Consider the following 20,899-nt stretch of genomic DNA (forward strand, 5'->3'; position numbering starts at 1 on the left):
TTGTTTATGGAAGTGCTGAACAGGGGCTGTCCCGGAGTGATATAGCTTTTGAAGAGTACAAAACCCACACAGAGACGCCAGCTTTCAGTCTGCTTGTGAGAATCATCAGAGATCGCAAAGAAAGGAATACCGTATTTTTCGCCCTATAGGATGCACTTTTTCCCCTCCAAAAATGAAGGGGAAATGTGTGTGCGTCCTATAGAGTGAATGCAGGCTTTCAGGAAGCTATCCGCAAGTCTTGCAAGCCTGGCGGGAGGTCCCCCGGGCTTGCGGGCAGCAGCCTGAAGCCGAAAAGCTCGGGGGACGGTGGGGAGGTGCAGCGCCGCCACCCCGTTATTCCCCGACCTGATCTGGAGGCTGGCCAGCCCCACAAGCTCGGGGGACAGTGGGGCAAGCCGCTGCCACACGGAGGCTAGAGAGGCTGTCCCTGAAGACGGAGCGCTCCGTCTCCCTCTTTTAGCTTGGGGATGGCTGCGCAAACCCGGGGGAAAAATAATTCCCCCCCTTGTCCCCCCCCAAAAAAAACTAGGTGCGTCCTATGGGCCGGTGCGTCCTATAGGGCAAAAAATACGGTATATGACTACAACAAGATAAGAAAGAAAGTAATAAAGGACTATCCGGATCGAACTGGATAGGTCTGTTTAATTAATGCAGTAAAATGAGTGATGTCTGGACTTATCCGGAATTTTGGACTTGTGCAGAGCTTCATGTATGGGTACCCTAAAAGAAATTAAAAATTTGGCTGTATAATTCGGAACCAATGTGATTTGAATAATGTGATGTGATTGGCCTGTTAATAATAATAATTATTATTATTTAAAAAAGAGAATCCCTGATGATGTAACTGCCGTATCTGGCAAAGAGGAGTGGAAGACTCAGGGGAATGTATAGGTGTAAGGTTACCAGACGTCCCTGTTTCCCGGGGACAGTCCCTGGATTTACACATCAGTCCCCATACACAATCCATTGAAGTTGAAAAGTGGATTCATTGAAAAAAATCTGGTAACCTTAGCCTACGGGAGTACCTTTCTCACACTAGCCAAGCCATCGCTTTTGCCTTGAGTGCAAAGTGCAAAGAGGGGTTCAGGAAATTCACCCAGCCTGGCTCTTCCTAACTTCTCAGGGCAAAGCTTCTGGAGAATTCACACCCATGACTTCCCCCCCTGCAATCACAAAATATCAAACTAAGGACAGTTCACAGGACAGGAAAGGAAACAACATAGGCAGGATTTTCCCCTGGAAAAGAAAGCTGTACTGTAATTGACAGATCTGTTCCCTTTTAATGGTACCACATAGTTTAAGCTATGGTTTTCCCAGTAGTGATGTATGGAAGCGAGAGCTGGACCATAAAGAAGGCTGATGGCCGAAGAATGGATGCTTTTGAATTCTGGTGCTGGAGGAGACTCTTGAGAGTCCCATGGACTGCAAGAAGATCCAACCTCTCCATTCTTAGGGAAGTCAGCCCTGAGTGCTCACTGGAAGGACAGATCCTGAAGCTGAGGCTCCAAGACTTTGGCCACCTCATGAGAAGAGAAGACTCCCTGGAAAAGACCCTGATGTTGGGTGAAATATACTCAGAGTCGCCACCACTGAGGGCTGTGGCGAAAAGTGCCCCTTCAGCTGTTCCATTATTGTTTTGTATGGAACAGTAGCGACGTCTTCAGGTTCAAGGAGAGCCTGGGCGATTTCAAACGTCTCCTCTCCGCAGACGCTGAAGAATATTGCCCTCCTCTTGGCGTCTTCTTCCTCGGTGACCCCTTTGGCTTCTAGGAGGAAGGTGAAACGGGAGGCGTACGCTTCCCAGTCTCCAGATGCTGGGTTGAACGGCGAGAAGCTGCTGTCAGTTGCCATTCTGAGTTCCTTGTGTCCCAGAGCTGAAGCCTGGATACACGGTGCGAGGCAGCGGTGCGGCAGGTGGCGGTGCTGCGGTGCTGTGTGTGTGGCAGTCAGCTCAGCGGGATCCCACCTTCGTCGCCAGTGAAATATACTCAGAGTCGCAAAGTGATTTCATGCTCTTTATTCAGCTCATAGTGGTGAGGAGGAATGAATGAATGAAAGTCCCCTCAAAGTATCTGCTTTATATACATTATTTACACAATGGGCTGCACATGATTGGCTAATTCTGGAATTCTACTGTAAGCCAATCAGGTTGTGGATTCACTTCTATCTGGAGGATGATTGGGTGGTTCCTGCTAACCAATCATACTGCTGCATTGTTCTAGGACCAATCAGACTGCTGCCTTTTGGAGCCTATTGTTCTAGGACCAATCAGACTGCTGCAGTTTGGATCCTATTCAATTCAGTACATAACATTGGGAAAGATGGAGGGCACAAGGAGAAGGGGATGACAGGGGACGAAATGGTTGGACAGTGTTCTCAAAGCTACCAGCATGAGTTTGACCAAACTGCGGGAGGCAGTGGAAGACAGAAGTGCCTGGCATGCTCTGGTCCATGGGGTCACAAAGAGTCGGACACGACTAAACGACTAAACAACAACAACAAAGTCCAGTATGTGCAACATATACAGTTCATATGTACGGTGTCATATTTTTCTATGCTGGGAAGAGCATCACCAGTTGGATTTCTGCCTGTTGTGCAGAACAGAAAAGGCAGCAACCCTCCTGACTTGTTCCAGACAAGAGAGAAAATGGACCCCTCTCCTTGTTTTTTTTGTTAAAGCCTCTTTTAACTTCCAACCCCAAACCTTTATTCCTGCTTCTAAAACCTGAAAGCGAGAATAGACGCCGGCCCCTTTAAGGGCATAGCCACGCCCTTTGCCTCCCTCCTTCCCTCCCTCGGCTCCGCCTCCCCCTTGTTCTCCCGCCCCCTTCCTCCTCCGCGATTGGTGGCCGCGGAGCCGCGCGTGCGGACTGAGCCTCCAATGGCGGGTGGATTTCCAGAGCGGCGTGGGCGGGCGCAAGGCCTGCCAATCAAGGAGACGAAGAAAGGTCCCGGTTTCCGGCCTTTCTGCGTGCGCAGCTCGGCGGCGCCCACAGAGAGACGAAAGGGTAGAGGTGCCGCTTGCAGAGCGGGGCTGCAGTCGGGGGTCCTCTTCTGATGCACCTGGAGGGACCGAAGCGCACCTGGGCTGCAAGCCGGAGAAGAGGTGATTGCTGGCGTTATTGCTGCATTTTCCGTTTTATGCTCCTCACCCACAAAAAAGGACCTCGGGGCAGAGTGCCCGGTTCCCTCCTTTGCACTCACAACAACCCTGCGAGGTAGGTTAGACTGAGAGGCACTGGTCCAAGTGAGCTCTAGGGCGAGGGGGTGGGGTGGAAATTGGCTGGGGGTGGAAACCCAGCCAGATGGGCGGGGTATAAATAAATTATTATTATTATTATTATTAATTAGATCTGCAGGCCAACGTGCCCTGTATATATATATTATATTATATATATTATATTATATATATTATACACACACACACAGTGGTACCTCGGGTTAAGTACTTAATTCGTTCTGGAGGTCCGTTCTTAACCTGAAACTGTTCTTAACCTGAAGCACCACTTTAGCTAATGGGGCCTGCTGCTGCTGCTGCGCCGCCAAAGCACGATTTCTGTTCTTATCCTGAAGCAACCTTCTTAACCCGAGGTACTATTTCTGGGTTAGCGGAGTCTGTAACCTGAAGCGTATGTAACCCGAGGTACCACTGTGTGTGTGTATACATTTTATATATATATAGGGATATGCTGGTTGGGGTGAAATCGGATTAACTTTTGCTGCACCCAGACTCACATTTTTTGCAGAGAGGGGATTCCCCCCTTTTTTTTAATGGCTGCAATCCTAAAGCAGAGGAGCAGAAGGCAGCATTCTCACCACTTTGCATTTCAAAGCTATGTTAAACAAAACCTCAGAGGCAGAGAATCTGCTTTGCATGGGACCCCTGGCATCTCTTGGTAGGGCTGGGAGAGATCCCTGCCTGCCATAATACTTCAGAGATGCTGCCAGCCCTGGGCTGAGCTAATGAGCCAGCGATCTCACTCAGCATGTGGCAGCTTCCTGTTCTCCTGTTTGGGAGGGTCTGCAGTTTGGTGGCAGCAGGACACCTGCTTCGATGCAGAAGGCCCCCAGTTTGGTTTGTGGCGCCTCCAGTCCGGTTCAAAGTTCCTGCGGTGCACTGGGTCAGTGAGTCTGGCTGTTAATCAGAAAGTCGGTGGTTCGAACCCACCCGGGGATGGCTGTGGCAGGATTCCTGCATTGCTGGATGTTGAACTAGATGATGATGATGATAATTAATAATAATTTATTTATACCCCGCCCATCTGGCTGGGTTTCCCCAGCCACTCTGGGCGGCTCCCAACCGAATATTAAAAACATGATAAAACATGACTCCTTATTTCTATCGTTTGTGTCTTGCTCATGCATAAGCACCAACAGAGGCTGTTGTTGAGCTCAACGGGGGATAGCAGATCTGCCGGGTTTTCTAGCAATGAAGCCACCTGTTTTGAAAAGCCGCTTGCAGGACACATGGACCACTTTCTCCCTTGTACTGAATTCTGGGGACTTGTGTCTTTCCTTCTGGTTTCCAGCTGAAAGGCCTGAGCGTGATTGGCTGACCCCTCAGTCAGCCGGGAATCTGCCTCCTCCTTCCCTCTCCCCTTTTCTCCAGACTGTTTTTTCCTGATGATAAAAAGGAGGCCTTGAAATAAAGGAGCTGATAGACAAGGCAGCTGCGGGAGAGCGATGGGGGGAGAGGCGAGCAGGAAGAGGCTTTCGGAATTCAGTGTGGAGGCTGCGCATGCGTCGGATGAGGAGCAGAGGAGGTGGGGGAGTGGAGTTGACCCCATAGCGGAAAACCCAGCACCTGCTCTTGATCGGAGGTAGGTCTCTATGTGCACTCATGTGTCTGAAAGTTATGGATCTAGATCGGCCTTGGCCAACCTGCTGCTCTCGAGATGCATGCAGGTGTTTGTGCTTTTTGCAGCAAGGTGATTTGACAAAATAAATCATAATGCCTCATCCAGGGCTGTCTTTAGCATATGTGCCGCCGGGGTGCAAACATCTGACCAGCGTCCCCAAATTTAGTTTAGCCCCCAAATTATTTTTTATTATGCTTATGTCAGACACCATGCTTACGCCTTATCTCTTGTTTATGAAAGGAGGAAAAAGAAACACACTTTTTTATTTGTGTTTTCATTTACGATACACTTATGCTTAAGTCTACAATACCACCACACTTAAACTTATAAGTATTGTTTAGGCACCTGCTTAGGAGAAACATCAGTTGTGTCAAAGGTGCCACTGACCCCGCTGCCGCGTAGCAGCTCAATACAATACGTAACATAATATTTTGATGTAAGAGTTAATTTCGCGTGCACGGCGTTGTTGAGAATGACAAGCGCTGCTGCTGGCGAAACACGTCTTTGGTAAATGAGCGCACAAAGTCAAAAGTCCTTTAGTGAAACAGTAGGTATACATTTCGATAATACCTAGGTATATATGTATTCCCCCCCCGATACATTTTTATTAGTATTACACAAATAAATATATAAACATATACAAAATTCATTTACATAACTTACACATATTATATCCACTCCCCAAATCATACAGAAAAAAACACCACATTATTTTAGGCTCTGCCGAGCCTTGGACTTCCCTCCACCCCTTTGGTAAGTATCAAATAAATTCTATGGTCACGTATTTTATTTTTAGTCTTACATAGTAACCCCTTACTGTTAGAGTTATTCCAACCCTGCCTGTGACATCTACAAATTGGTTCCAATATACATCCAATATTTATTCCAATTGTCATGAAATTTGCTTTTTATTCCAATTGTCATGTATTTTGTTTTTCTAGCTTGATCAAAATTATTTATTATTTCACAATGGGTAGATAGTTAAGAGCTTAGGCAGCTTCAGTGCTGGCACCCCCCAGAATTTGGTGCCCGGGTGCACCCCGGGGAAAGACGGCCCTGGGTTCATCCATGCTGCATATTTAAGCTAAGCGTTCCATAAGGAAATGCCAGCAGGTTTTTCCTCCTTGTTCTTTACCTAAAGAGTTACGTTGCCAAACTTCTGTCGGCAGCCAGGAAGATGAACAGCAGCCACGGTGGAGAGGAACCAGCCTGGGGAACGGAGAAGGCCTCTTGCAACAGAATGGGTAGGCTCAAGTGCAACGAAGCGCTGTGTTTTGTTCATTTTGGTAAAGGCAAACGCTCCTATGGAACTCCCTCCCACAAGAGGCAGGGATGGTCAATTCATTATGGATCATTTCCCAGTACTCTTTTACCCTTTTAAATGAAAAAAAAGGTTAAAAGTACTTCTTCCCCCCCCCCCCAAAGAAAAACAAACCAGAGTCCTTTCCGTTGGGGATAATCCAGACAGAAATTCCCAGGTGTCAATACAGGTTATTTATGTATGCTACTACTGCGGCCCGTGTTTTGTTAGCCCCAAAATGGAAAATGAGTGAGGTACCAACTGAAGAAGAATGGCAACTTAAGTTGACAGAATATGCACAACTCGCAGACTTAACACATAGAATAAGAAAACAAGAAGAATATAACGTTTAAAGATTGGAAAACGTTTATGGAATATATGGGAAAAAATTGTATACAGCTGTTATTGCTGGCAGCATTAAGATAAATTCAACAGTGTAAATACATTTTGATGGATGCACTCAAGGAATACTGGATGGTTTAGTTTTGGTAAAATATGCAGGGATTTATCATATGTAAAATGAACCATGGAAAGAGAAGAAGGGAAGTCATTGATATCTTAAGGATGTTTAAATGGGTATTTTAAATTGTAAAAAAGAAAACAGAAAATTTAATAATATATATAAAGGAGGCAGTGATGACCACCAACTTGGATGGCTTTAAACTCTCGCTTGGACTACTGCAATGCGCTCTACGTGGGGCTACCTTTGAAGGTGATCCGGAAACTACAACTAATCCAGAATGCAACAGCTAGACTGGTGACTGGGAGTGGCGGCTGAGACCACATAACACCAGTCCTGAAAGGCCTACATTGGCTCCCAGTACATTTCCGAATGCAATTCAAAGTGTTGGTACTTACCTTGAAAGCCCTAAACGGCTTCAGCCCAGTAGACCTGAAGAAGCGTCTCCACCCCCATCATTCAGCCCAGACACTGAAGTCCAGCTCTGAAGGCCTTCACTGCGAGAAGCCAAGTTATAGGGAACCAGGCAGAGGGCCTTCTCGGTGGTGGCACCTGCCCTGTGCAACGCCCTTCCACCAGATGTCAAAGAGAGCAACAACTATCTGACTTTTAGAATATATCTGAAGGCAGTCCTTTTTAGGAAAGCTTTTAATATTTGATGAATTATTGTATTTTAATATTTTGCTGGAAGCCACCCAGAGTGGCTGGGGAAACGCAGCCAGATGGGCCAGGTATAAATGAATAAATGAGGCAAATTCATGGTGGAAGAGAGGGCTATCAGTGTATCCAGCTGGAAGCGGTCCAGTCTGAATACCCATTGCTTGAGGTCACAGGAGAGGAGAGGGCTCTTGTGCTCGAATCCTGCTTCCTGGTTTCCTATGGACATTTGTCCACTGTGAGAAAAGGTGCCATTTTGTTCTGATCCAGGAGGGCAGTGTTTATGTTCTTTTGTTAGGACTGGTCATTTATTACAGTTTTATGCACCTGCTTTCTCCTTCTTAGGAAAACTAATTTGTAGTCCTCATGCACATTGTCGGAACAAGAAGTTATATAAATATCTATAGCCACATAGAAGTTTTGCCACAAAAGATAGATTATATATAAACCACAACTATTTGGTGTATGAATTAAGAAAAGTGTCCTGGTAACCTGCATTTCAATTCCAAAAGTTTAAAAAGGTCTCTTATTTTCTTCCCAAGTTGTTCCTTCTCCTCCCGTCTAATTCTCATCCGGTTTCTAAAGTTCCATTAGGTCCATCACAGTCCAAAGCTTACATGGGTTTCCCATTTTCATTGAGGCAAGTCATCCTGCTACTATTTGTACAAATCTGTTTATTATAGCTTGGGCATCTTCACGTTGCTTCCATAATCATCCATAATCAACATATCACTGTACCGAAAGGATGTCTGAACCGTCGCCAGGTCTCAGCAAGGCTTCAGTTCCAGGCAGTCAACACCCATAATGGAAAGGAGAGGTGGGATGGTGGTTGTCAATCCAGTTGGATCAGAAGCAGATGCCGGGGCCAAAAGTGGCAGGGAGGGAGGTTGTGGGGAAAGCGCATAGCCTCCAGGGCTATTAGCCATTGATAGTTCTCCCCTCCATGAATTTCCAGTCTTCTTTTAAAGCCATCTATGTTGGTGGCCATCACTGCTATGTACTGTATGAAGAAGTGCTATAAAAGTATGGAAAAGTTTTACCTATTTAGGCTGGGGAAAGGTTAGACTCCTGACTGAGAGCAGCCGCCGAGACCATATAACACCAGGAGGGAGAGAACATGCCAGTCGGGCATGTGTCTCTGCCAGGGTCCTACTCGAGTGTAGGACGAGCTCCTGACAGCGCCACCCGCGTCCCCCTGAAGTTTAACTTACTGAATGTGGCATGATGCTTTCTGGTTTTCTTTTTCTAATCCTATCAGTACATGGACAAATCCTGGTCGAGGCAACTCATCCATGATGAACAACCCTGCAAACGTCAGTGTGGACGAAACTGTACAAAAATTTGCTGGGAGAAAGGAGGGACAAAGGGATCTTCCGTTTGATGGCTTCAATGAAGTCTTGATAGGTAAATCCTAAAAAAGGGGGACAGGCAACAGTCCCAGAGCAGAGGCTTTGAAAGGATGTGGTTGAGGCAGGTGAGCAGGAGGGATTAAGGTCACAGAAATTTAATGGCATTCAAAGTTATCTCCTCAGGCATGCAGTCTCCTCTACTGTGGTTTCCAGTAACTGGTATTCACAGGGATACCCTGAATTCAGACCCCTTGCAGAACTAACAGTTTCCAGGTAGTTAACTCGTTTAATCACACATGCCCTGACTAAGCTGTATGTTCCGCTAAGATCATTGGGACTTCTCTTTGAGTAGATCAGCTTAGTGTTGCACAGCAAGACCACTGGTACTATTTTGCAGGTGGAGTTCAGTGGTATATATTGGGGAATTCAGACTGGGGAATTAAAATGACTTCATTGGTCTTGCACAGCAAACCTGGCACCCAAAAGCATTTTTTAAAAAAAAAATAAATCAGACTTTTTTGTGGTAAGGACTTTGGAGATAGGGAAATGCAGTGGGAAGTGTGGGATAACTGATGCTTTTCATGACATCAGTTGGAATGAATGCTCAGTAAACAGTGAACATAGCCTCCACAAACTTTGTGTAGGCAAATTAAGACGAAACACTCAATAAACAGGCCAACTGGAAGCAACCACAGTCCGTAATGTGCCTTGGGAACTAATGCCGAGCCTGGGGGTGTGGGTGGCATCTGAGTCATGCTATTTTGCACATGCAAAAGCTGGCAAAATCACATGCAAAGGCACCACATAGCAGAATACACCTGCAGAGTCTTGTAGTCACTTCTCTTTCTCCCCAAACGTCTCTCTTCCTGGCCCTGAGGCCCTGTTGCCTCTCTGGAGAACGGACGTTCAGGTTGTAAGAGAGCAGGAGCTGCAATCCTTGCATCTACAGTGGTGCCCCGCAAGACGAACGCCTCGCAAGACGGAAAACCCGCTAGACGAAAGGGTTTTCCGTTTTGGAGGCGCTTCGCAAAACGAATTTCCCTATGGGCTTGCTTCGCAGGACGAAAATGTCTTGCGAGTTCCTGCGGGTTTCCCCCCCTTTTCCTAAGCCGCTAAGCCGCTTATCAGCTGATCCGCTAATAAGCCGCTTAACAGCTGATCGCTAAAAGCCGCTAAACCGCTAATAGTGCTAATCCGCTAAGCTGTCAATGGGCTTGCTTCGCAAGACGAAAAAACCGCTATACAAAGAGCCTCACGGAACGGATTAATTTCGTCTTGCGAGGTACCACTGTATGTGGCTTGGGGATTTGTCTGGTTGCATTGGGAGAGTGGGTGCAGCACTGAATGAATGAATCAATGGGAAAATGAAGATTATAAGGAACTGATGCTATCAGGCATTTGCTGTCAGAGCCCCTGGCTTCTGAACTCACTTTGAGGATACCGTTTGTCACACAAAGACACAGAGATGTGTGGGGCACGAATCATGGACAAGCATTACAATCCTAAATAAATGGAAGAGATTAAGAGCCCATCCATACCTCGGTTTATAGTGGATTGTGAACCCTGTGTCACCATTAATTCCCCCTCGTCTATGCGGTGTTCTCCTTCAACCACAGCTGCTTGAATCCTGCTTGCAGAAGAGACATTTGGATTAGATGGGCCATTGTCCTGATGCATCAGGCTGGTCTTACACTTAACATCATCTGCCCGCTGTGACCTCTAATCTTTGTAAGGAGATAATTGAGACCACCACCTCCATGTGTTCTTGACTTCTGAAAGGCACCCAGCTTATTACTGTTCATTCACTTTGGCCCAATCCAAGAAGGCAGTTCCAGTTTCCTTATTGGGCTGCCAGGTGAGGCATTCCCTTCCTCGTGCCGTTTCTTACACCCTCCGTGTATGAAATAGCCCGTGTCTGCAGCCTCAAGGTTTCGGTAGCTGAATCGCCTCTTGCGTCGTAGCCTGAATCTGTCCTTGTCCCACAGGAGACCCCCCACTTGTGGTGCCCAAGTCGGTGGTACCCCAGACGGAAGAGAGATTTGAGTGGAGCAGCCTGGATGGTTGGCTTAGACCCAGAACTCAAGATGGGTTGCAGTCCCTCAGCAAAGGCACCCAGACAGAAGGTAACTCAAGGCGTTGCAACTGATATTAGCCAGGAATAGCCACACAAGCCAGAGTTAATTCAGGGTGCAAAGGCTTCCTTTGGGCGGCTGACACTTCCTTCCTAGGGAAGCATGAGAATCATATTTATTAAGGGCGTAACCCTCTGATGGATGCTGTTCAAGAGATGAAACGGGTCCCTGCCAGAATGGCGTAACAGGTTTGGGGCAGGACAAAGCACAGACTTCAGTAAATGAAATATTCACTTGCTGTTAAGCAAAGCAAACTTGTGCATTTTTTTGCAGTAGGCCGAAGCCTGGACCCTCCTTCAGGTACATGACAAAGACTTGGGAAGAGGGCTGTGGTGATTGAATCCTGCTTGTGGGTTTCCCAAAGGCATCTGGTTGGCCGATGTGAGAACAGGAGGTTGGAGCAGATGGGCCGTTGGCCTGATCCAGCAAGCTCTTCTGATTTTCTTATGCACCGGAAAGTGCGGGAAGACCGTTGCTTGACGCAATGTTGTCTACCCTCCCTGCAGACACAGCAGGATGAGCGCTGGTTAAATGTTGTAGTCTAATATTCCCTGCAAACAAATCATATGCTCAATAAACAAGTTGTCTGGAAGCAACCTTGATCTTCAGAAATGGATCCTTGGAGAGCAATTAATTTTCCTTCATTGCAGTGCTGCAGTGGTGGGAAGGGAGAGAGTTGACTCTTTCCTTTTGATCGCCAAGGATTGTGCCCAGAAGGTAGAATGGGATTTCCTGTTAAACTGAGAGCCAGTGTGGTGTAGTGGTTAATAGCGGTAGACTCGTAATCTGGTGAACCGGGTTCACATCTCCGCTCCTCCACATGCAGCTGCTGGGTGACCTTGGGCCAGTCACACTTCTCTGAAGTCTCTCAACCCCACTCACCTCACAGAGTGTTTGTTGTGGGGGAGGAAGGGAAAGGCGAATGTTAGCCGCTTTGAGACTCCTTCGGGTAGTGATAAAGCGGGATATCAAATCCAAACTCTTCTTCTGACTGTTCTGTAGGAGATTGAAGGTGGTTTCTGACTCTCGGTAGTTTAAGAATAGCAAGGAAACTACAGGCAAAATAAATTATCCGCCATGTGCTTATTTCTTATCTTTCAGCTTCAATGCTCTCACCCATCAAATAACGATTATTAATTGGTTGCCTGTGACTGTGCCCTTGAGCAGATCTGCTGGCTGCTTGTAGGGTTTTATGTCAGGGTCCCGGATCTATAGTGTAGCCTTTGCCAACCCGGCACCCTCCAGAAACTTTGGACTACAACTCCCACCAGTTGTAGTCCAAAACATCTGGAGGGCACCAGATTGGGGAAGGCTGCTGTAATAACTCAGACATAGATTTTGACTTGCATATCCCAGTGAATGGCTCACGGGTGTGGGGGTGGGAGTGTACTAGGCCATTGGCCCCACCCCCTTTGAGCTTGCATTTTGCACCTGGCACCGGGGGATAAACCTTGAGGGTTCTAATAAGTGATAAAAATAGGTCTCGCAACTTGGGAGGCTGCCAGGCTGTGTGAATCAGAATGTGACCTCTTTCTCCCCAAGTGGCAAAGGGAACTGCTTCGGCCCTGGGAAGTGGAACTTTCTGGCAGTGCGTGAGAACGGAAGGAAGTGGGCCCCAGGCCTCTGAACTGGAACGTGAAGAGGAAGTGAAAGAGCTGGCAACCTTTTTGTGCCCCTCTTCTTTTTTTTAGCATGTACACAACGCCTTGGGTTTCTGAGGGTCTTTTTGCTTGAGAGCCCACTTCTCTGCCAGAGACTTGTGGATCCTTGCCACATCTGGAGCCGGGGAAGGCCTAGACTCTGGGCCTCCTACTTTAGGGCTTGGAATATCCAAGGTCTGCAGTCTTTTGTGCAGGTGCTGTTTGCATTTTGCATGTTTTTCTGCCTGTGAAACTCCCCCCTCCTCTTCATTGGTTGAGAGGAGGAAGATGCAAGCAAGGCCTGGAGGATATGAGTAACAAAAGACTTTATTTTTATTATTCCATTTCATCTATATCCCATCTTTTCTCTAAGGAGGTCAAGGTGGCATACATAGTTCTACCTCTTTCCAGCACCGTCCGCTAAGAGTTTGGGTGTAATCTTCGACACCTCCCTTTCCATGAAGGTGCAGATTGCAGCTATAACAAAGGCGGCATTTTTTCATCTACGCCAAGCTAAGCAGTTGGCTCCTTACCTCTCTCGCCCTGACCTAGCCACTGTGATCCACGCGACGGTCACCTCCGGACTGGATTATTGTAATTCACTCTACGTGGGGCTGCCCTTGAGACTGACCCAGTCTGACCCAGAAACTCCAGCGGGTGCAGAATGCTGCGGCGAGACTCCTTACGGGGTCCTCGCTGCGAGATCACATTCACCCGGCGCTATACCAGCTGCACTGGCTCCTGGTGGGGTACAGGATCAGGTTTAAGGTGCTGGTTTTAACCTTTAAAGCCCTATATGGCCTAGGACCCTCGTACCTACGGGACCGCCTCTCTTGGTATGTCCCACGGAGGACCTTACGGTCTTCAAACCAAAACATCCTGAAGGTCCCAGGCCACAGAGAGGTTAGGCTGGCCTCAACTAGAGCCAGGGCTTTTTCGGCTGTGGCTCCAGTCTGGTGGAACGCTCTGTCACAAGAGACTAGGGCCCTGCGGGACTTGACATCTTTCCGCAGGGCCTGCAAGACAGAGCTGTTCCACCAGGCCTTTGGTCAGGGCACAGCCTGACTCCCTCCTTTGGCAATCTTCACAGAACTTTATCCTAATGGTTGCCATCAATTTGATTTGAATTAATTTTATAATGAAATGATTTTTGTACTATTTTATTGTTGTTAGCTGCCCTTAGGCTCGGGAGGGCGGGATATAAATAAAATTTATTATTTATTATTATTATTATTTCATCTTCACAACAACCCTGTGAGGTAGGCTAGGCTGAGACGCAGTCCAACGTCACCCAGGGAGCTTTCTGGCCAAGTGGGGATTTGAACCCTGGTATCCCAGGTCCTAGTCTGACACTATAACCACTAAATCACACTGGCTCTCAAGCAGACTTGGAACGCTTCCATGATTCCTGCAACTATTCGGTGTTATACTAGGCTGTCTTATTGCCAGGAGCTCTGCCTGGTCTCCTCTGCTTTCTTGCACCCGCAACTGGCCCAGGAGATATTTTGCTGCCAGAGGTGAAGGGCCACCATTCCATGTTCAAAAGCTGACTGGATTGGCAGTTGATTCTTTCTTTGGCACTAGCTATGGGGCATCTTCATTGCATCTGAACTGAAAGAAGGAGGCTAGCTCAGGGTTTCTCCAAGAATTGTGCTCCCAGCCCCAGGTGTATTCTGCAACACATCACTGATGTAAAAATAGTGCATTTAGAGTGGATTTATACTGGACCATCAAGATGTCATTCTGCTTTGTTAGTTGCTCAGCAATGCTTCTCCAATGTTATGCTATCTGGAGGGTCACCCTTGCACCATAGCAAGACAAAAGAAGGACAAACATGGCAGAATATTTGCTGTAAAAAAAGTTGCAGGATTTCAGCTGCAGGCCATGTGCTGCTTGGAAATGAAGCAGCGTGCCTGCCCCGAAACATTTGCAGGTGCAAACAGTATTGATGATGGGGTTGCAAATAACCACCGCCCATACCATCATGAGCAGAAATACCGTATTTTTTGCCCTATAGGGCACACTTTTCCCCCTCCAAAAATGAAGGGGAAATGTGTGTGCGTCCTATGGGGCAAATGCAGGCTTTCGCTGAAGCCTGGAGAGCGAGAGGGGTCAGTGCGCACCGACCCCTCTCGCTCTCCAGGCTTCGCGGACCTCTCCGCAAGCAGCGGGAGCCAGCGCTGGGCTCCCACGGCTTGCAGAGAGCTGCCTGTTTGGGGGCTGGGGAAGCTTTTCCCCTTTATTTCCCCCCCAAAAAACTAGATGCGCCTTATGGGATGGTGCGTCCTATAGGGCAAAAAATACGGTACTCTTGAATGCACAGTACAAGGGATGTCAGGAGGGTCCTTGAGAAGCCTAGAGCAACCCATGTAGCACACTTGGCTAAGACTGCCTTGTGTCCCTCACTGTTTGCGCTGCTTCACTCTCTCTGATAGTAGGGCCATCCCTATTCACACCACACCCTTTCCTGTTGTGTTTTCAACTGTGTCAGGCTGAAATGCAGTTTCACAGGAAGCCAAATGCTGTGCTGGTTTCTGCCCTGGCTTGCAGAGGGACATCCCTGACAGCAAGAGTGGGTTTTTAGGAAGAGGAAAGCAAGGTGTTGTTTGAAATTGCATCACAATCGTGTGGGTTCCCTCGGGGCTTCTTCTGATGTAATGGGAACACTTTGAAATGATTCCTGCTGATTAACTACATGCAGAAAATGTTACATGGGTATTGGAAATGCTGGAAGCCAGAGAGCAAAATGTAAGCTCGTCGTGGGAGAACAGAAAATGCTCCGATCTGAACCTGTGTGTGAAGGGTTTGCAGCTCCTCTTCAACTATTTTTCCACCCAAGGAGCCCAAAGCCCAAGTGCCTTTTTCTGATGATTTATTTATTTCTTACTTATACCCTGGCCATCTGAGTGGGTTGCCCCAGCCACTCTGGGCAGCTTCCAACAAAAACACAGGGGAATAAAATAATCTAAAAGGATATTAAGCAGGTTAAGCCTGGGACTAAACACTCCTTAAGTTCAAGGCAGCTAACAAAAATAATACAGGTGCCACATAAGACCTGTTCCACATTTGTAAGAACTTGATCTTTGGAACTTGCTGCGTATTGACACCAGGCAGGCGACTTCACTATGCTCTTTTCAGCGCCTGCTAAAAACATTTTTTTAGACAGGCCTGCCCAGATGCCTAGAACGCTGATGTGTTTGTAGCTTATTGCTGATTCTATTGTTTTTAGTTTATTGTTGACTTTATTGTTTTAAATAGTTGTTTTAGTTGTTCTATAAAATTGTATATTTTTATTCTTTTTGCAAACTGCTTTGAGATTTTTTTATAATCATGTGGTATATAAATTTTATGAAATAAATCAATAATAAAAATACAGCAAAAACAATCAAACTGTGTGTGTGAAAGAGAGGGAGGGGACAAGCAGCAGATGAAAAGCCAGTCGATCAGAAAAATTAAACAAGCAGCACTTGCAATAAAAAAATCAGAGACAATCCCAAGCCAGAAAAGCAGGATGACTAACTCTTTTTCAGGCAAGGGGGCTGCACTGACTTATGGCCAACTTTCCTTGTGCTACTTGTTAAAGGGGGTATGCTTGAAGTGGATTTTGAGAATATAAACATTGATATATAAAAATTGACAAATTTTGGGGGCTCTTGGGGGTCTACAGTGGGATATGTATGGAAAAAAAATTAAGGGACAAATTTGGGCAGACCTTGCCCCCCCCACCTTTTGGCATCATTGTGTTGCAGTGAAGGGACCCAGAGGCACAATACAAAAAAAAGTTTCAATTTGGGGAGGCCTTGAGGGTACACAAAAAACCTTGGATGTGGGAACTCACATACATCTCGGTTAGTTACCCTTGCTCTAAAGACCAAAAGCTTTCTTAAAAAGTGTTTTTTATTGTGTGCTGAAATGTCAACCTTCCTACTGCAAGGGAGTTGTTTACGCTGCAAGTTTAGCTTAGCTGTTACTTATAGCCTGTTGTAATAATAGAACACGCCTGTTAGTAACCTTATGCAAACAGATGCATTCTGTGGATCAGGATAACAAGTAGAGAACGGCAGCTGTCTTCTCCACATCTGCTTTTCAGTGAAGTTGCTGTGATGTACTTCTTGTTATCTGTCTCTCTTTTGCCACAAGAGGGCAACCTCAGCTATGTTAATAGCAATTGCTGGGCCTGAGCATGGACCCGAATGCATGGCACGGTGTGCATTATCCTGTTTGATGTGGGGACCCCGTGTCCTCCTTCCAGATGGAATGTTTTTAATGCTCAAGTGCATCCTTTTAATTTTTTGACGTTTCAGCCACATGTACAGACAATGAAGATCGACATTATTTCCAGCCTAGAAGAGATCGTGAGACAGTCTACATGTTGAAGGTGGCTGAAAGGTAACTAGCATATGTAAAACTGAGGAAGATGCCCCCAGTGTGAGAACAGGATGCTGGAACTAGATGGGCCTTCGGTCTATTTCATCAGAGATGTCCTTCTGTCCACTGGTCCAGCTATCTCAGTATTGCCTACACTGATGCAGCGACTTTCCAGGGTTTCAATCATTGCTTTTTTTCCTGGGGGGACGCAGGGGTAAACATACCCCTAAACATTTTATGAATCTTTGTACTTTTGTCCATTTACTGTTTTTATTTTCTCTGAACTATAAAATGGTGATTTTCTTGAGTCGAGTGTACCCCTAAACGTTTATTTTAGGGGGAAAAGCATTGGTTTCAGGCAAGAGTCCTTCTCAGCCCTACCTGTAGACTGAACCTGAGATTTTTGGCATGCAAAACAGGGTGCTGTGCCACTGAGTTAAGCCCCTTAAATAACAACCCTGAGCGCAGCCATAGCCTTTTGCCTCCGGGATGGTGTATAATGGCTCAGAAAGGAAGGAAATCCCAGCAAGGCCAACTGTTCTTTCTTGCCAGGCTTTGAAGTTCTCTCTCTCTCTCTCTTTTCCCCCTCTCCCTCTTCCTTCGCTCCACAATTTTGGGCAGTGCTGAGAAGACGATTCAGCAAGGCTTGAGAGAATTATTTGGTGTCCTGAAGATCCTCGTTAATGTACCCATCATTTTCACAGTAGAGTTGGTCCATTTTCTCAACAAATCCATATTCCAGGTGAGAGGAATCTACCTCAACTCTGCATTGGCTCTTAATTCAGAAATGGGCATTTCCTTGCCGAAAAAGGGGGGCTAGGTGTGTGTTTTTCACTGCTTAGAAATGTGGACCTTTCTTCTGCTTTCAAAGGCTGCATTTCCTCAGGGGTGATTTCTTGGTAGCTGCACACTAGGTGAGGTCAGAGCTGTAGGTGGGTGGGACACCCTTACTGCCCCCCCTACTTTCCTCTCCAGTTCTCTCCCCTTATTGCTGCCACAGGAGATTAGGTTGCCCACCTCTGGTTTAAAAAACACACCTGTTTTAAGCATAGATTGTTATGTAACAGAATACTAAATTTGGATGTATCCAGGAGCCAAGGACATTCTCCTTCCACCACTGCAGCTTCTCATTCTGCTGCACACAAATAGGACAGGGGTCTCTCCCCCACCATCCCTACTGTCTTCTGGTATTTTTATTTTCTTCCCCATCCCAACACAAGACTTAAGGTCAGAGTAACCTTTTTGTTTATCAAATCATCCTGATTTGTTTGAATTATGTTTGCCAGGTTAGATGTCAGCTGCTCATGGATAATTTGTTTCAATTACAATGTACATCAGGCAGTGATCATCCCATGTTTTCCAGCACATTTCCTCATCACTTTCCATACTGCAAAACTCAGGGTGGGGGAGTTTGGATGCATGTTTGTTGCCCAAGAATGCCAAATCCATGTTAATGGTGCAGTGTGCCCTTGACTGAATCCCATCCACAAAATAGCAAGAGGTGCTTCTAGCCTTAAAGTATTTTTATTGCTTCTTTATTTTCTCTGACTGCATTGCAATGCTCAGTCACTTTGTAATTAAACATACATAATGAAGTGGCCATTATGTAGTCCGAAAGTATTTATTATTTCTTTTACAACTCATTTTTCTACTATCCAGATAGTGTTCTTTATTGCCTTGAAATTCATAGTCTACTGTGAGAATGAGTTTCAAATGAGTATACAACCAGAGTAAGATTTAAAAACTCCTAAAGAACAAGGCTCCAAAGTGCCTGAAAGACTAGCTTCGCCCCGTATTCCACCATGACCTCAAATGTCTTGAGGTTTGCCATCTCTCTCTGCCAAGTTTGGACTGCAAGGAGGGCCATACGAAAAGGTCTTCTCAGAGGTGGCTTTTTCTGTAAAATAGCTTTCTCCTGGAGACCCAAGTCTCTCCCATGAACAAGGTAGCTTAAATTTTTTTATTTAGTTTATGGTGGCCAGAAAGGAAAGTTTTGTCCTTTTCATCTGTTACAAATTCTAGGCTTTTAATGATTTTACTCGTTATGCCTATGCTGTTTTTGAGGTGCTTGATACTTGACCCATCTGTTGACACTCCTTGTTTTGGGACATCTTTCATGTGATGCACAACTGTCCATTAGCTGATGTGGGACATGTGTGTGTCAAGGATCCAGTCTTGAGGTAGTCAGTTGCACAGTTAATGTCTTTTGCAAGAACCAGCTGCTTCTGACGGTGCCCTTCTCTTCATTCAGGTGTTGGTGGTTGACCTCTTAACTACAATGGGAGACCAAATGCTGGAACCCTTCCTAGTTGCTTTGTTCAACAGCATCCTGCAGCCCCTGATGAAATTCCTCCTGAATGTCCTCTGCAGTATCCGTAACCTCAGCTACCCTTTATTGGACATCCTGAAGGGCATCTGTTTGCAAGTTGCTCTGGTGCTGCGAGCTTTCCGGTTGGTAGAAATCAACCACCATCATAAGTTGCTTGCTGAAAAGGTCTAGTGGAGAGGAACAACTATCCAAAGTGGTGATTGACACGACTGAGGGCATCTGCAATCAGTTTCCTTAACTAGCCTCTAGTTTGGCTGAGAACTGGGGATGCCTTTGTCAGCATCGCCCTTGAGCCAGTGTACCAACTGGACTCATGCACTACAGCCCTGACTGGGCTGGGCGAGCTGGGTAGCACTGCCAGAGACCTCCTCTTGGCAGCAATCTTATCTCTAAATACTATTACTTGCACTCTCTCTCCGACACACTGACTGACTCTCTCTCACACAGATTCACTCACTTGACTAATTAAGTAGAGAGCAGTACATAGCTCCTCCTCTCTGTAGAGTCAGCAGAGACCTCAGGAGATGATCAGGAGATTCTTAGGTATGGGAGGGGTGAAATCTCCTCAGCCTTGTGGTTGGTTCCTCTGTTCAGGTTGGTGGTGCTCAATGTGTTACACTCACCTTTTAAGCTGAAAGCAAAGAGAAAGAGTAAGGATACCCTAACTTCTGTCAGAGCTTCAATATGCTGATGACAACGTAGTGTGTGCACACTTGGAGGATGACCTCCAAACCACCCTAAATATATTTGCAGAAGCTTATGAAAAGCTTTGCATATTATTCAATATCCAAAAAAACCAAAGTGCTGCCCCAAAAAGCACAAAACAACCCCTCTGCAGTGCCACAAATCCAACTAAACGGTGTAACATTGGAAAGTGTCAATCACCTCTCCTACCTGGGCAGTTATCTTTCCACAAGGGCCAACACTGATGCCAAAATCAAGCATCGTCTGAGCTCTGCGAGTGCAGCTTTCTCCCGATTGAAGCGCAGGGTTTGAGGACCAGAACATTCATCTTCAAGGAGAAAGTGTGGGTGCTCTTAGATTCAGCTTTGTCATGGCGGGTGCAAGTGTCCTTTGTGGTGTGGAATGCCTTTAGCCAGCTTAGGCTGGTGTGCCAAAAGAGGGCCAGATTTGATGAAGTGAACATGCATGAGGGCCGACTTTTTTTGTTGTTGAGCTTTTTTTAGGATTGATGTTGTTGAACTTTTTTTTTCAAGATTGAAGTTGTTTTTAGGATTTTACCCCAGGAGACTGACTGCCACAGGATTAGGCCCCCGAAACGGACTTTGGACATGCCTGCTCTATCTACACAGTCACTCTACACAGTCCAAGACAGTTATCCATGCCATGGGTTCCCCTCAGACTGGACTTCTGTAATACATGGGGCAGACAGGGAACAGCATATAATGCAAAATATGTGCATCAGGAACCTATTATGCTAGTGCTAAAACAAGCTCCCAGTCTGTCTGGGGTGTGTGTTTTTTGTGGTCCATATGCTTTTGTGTGGCCACTGACAAGTACTGCCTTCCCTTTTTCTTTTCACAAGTTTGGAAAGAATGGTTAAAAGCTTCAGCTGTAGCAGGCTCTGTGGAAATAGGGGGACGCAAGTGTACCTATAACTTCAGAAGGCTAGTCAAGACCTTCTTTGGGTTTTAATCATTTATAATGATATATATTTTGTGAAAACAAAAAAAATTCCTTCCGGTAGGACCTTAAAGACCAACTAAGTTAGTTCTTGGTATGAGCTTTCGTGTGCATGCACACTTCTTCAGATACGTATCTGAAGAAGTGTGCATGCACACGAA

At 46.3% G+C, this 20,899-nt stretch overlaps 1 protein-coding gene across 2 annotated transcripts; it reads left to right on the forward strand.

Moving 5' to 3' along the window:
• Positions 1-3,072: 3,072 nt before the first annotated feature.
• On the forward strand, positions 3,073-19,265 carry LOC309378754 (uncharacterized protein; the record flags this gene model as incomplete). Of its 2 annotated transcripts, none has more annotated exons than XM_081927386.1 (8): positions 3,073-3,218; positions 4,369-4,819; positions 6,025-6,103; positions 8,535-8,680; positions 10,611-10,748; positions 16,702-16,786; positions 17,387-17,507; positions 19,017-19,265. In XM_081927386.1, exons 2-8 carry the CDS (start codon positions 4,684-4,686, stop codon positions 19,263-19,265), a joined length of 954 nt encoding a protein of 317 aa, XP_081783512.1. In that variant the 5' UTR covers positions 3,073-3,218; positions 4,369-4,683. The 2 variants fall into 2 exon arrangements, with proteins under 2 accessions (XP_081783512.1, XP_081783513.1); XM_081927387.1 differs by having other exon boundaries at positions 3,075-3,218; positions 4,369-4,820; positions 6,029-6,103.
• Positions 19,266-20,899: the final 1,634 nt, after the last annotated feature.

The sequence above is a fragment of the Podarcis melisellensis genome, assembly GCF_964234715.1.
Source record: "Podarcis melisellensis genome assembly, chromosome: 10".
NCBI lineage: Eukaryota > Metazoa > Chordata > Lepidosauria > Squamata > Lacertidae > Podarcis > Podarcis melisellensis.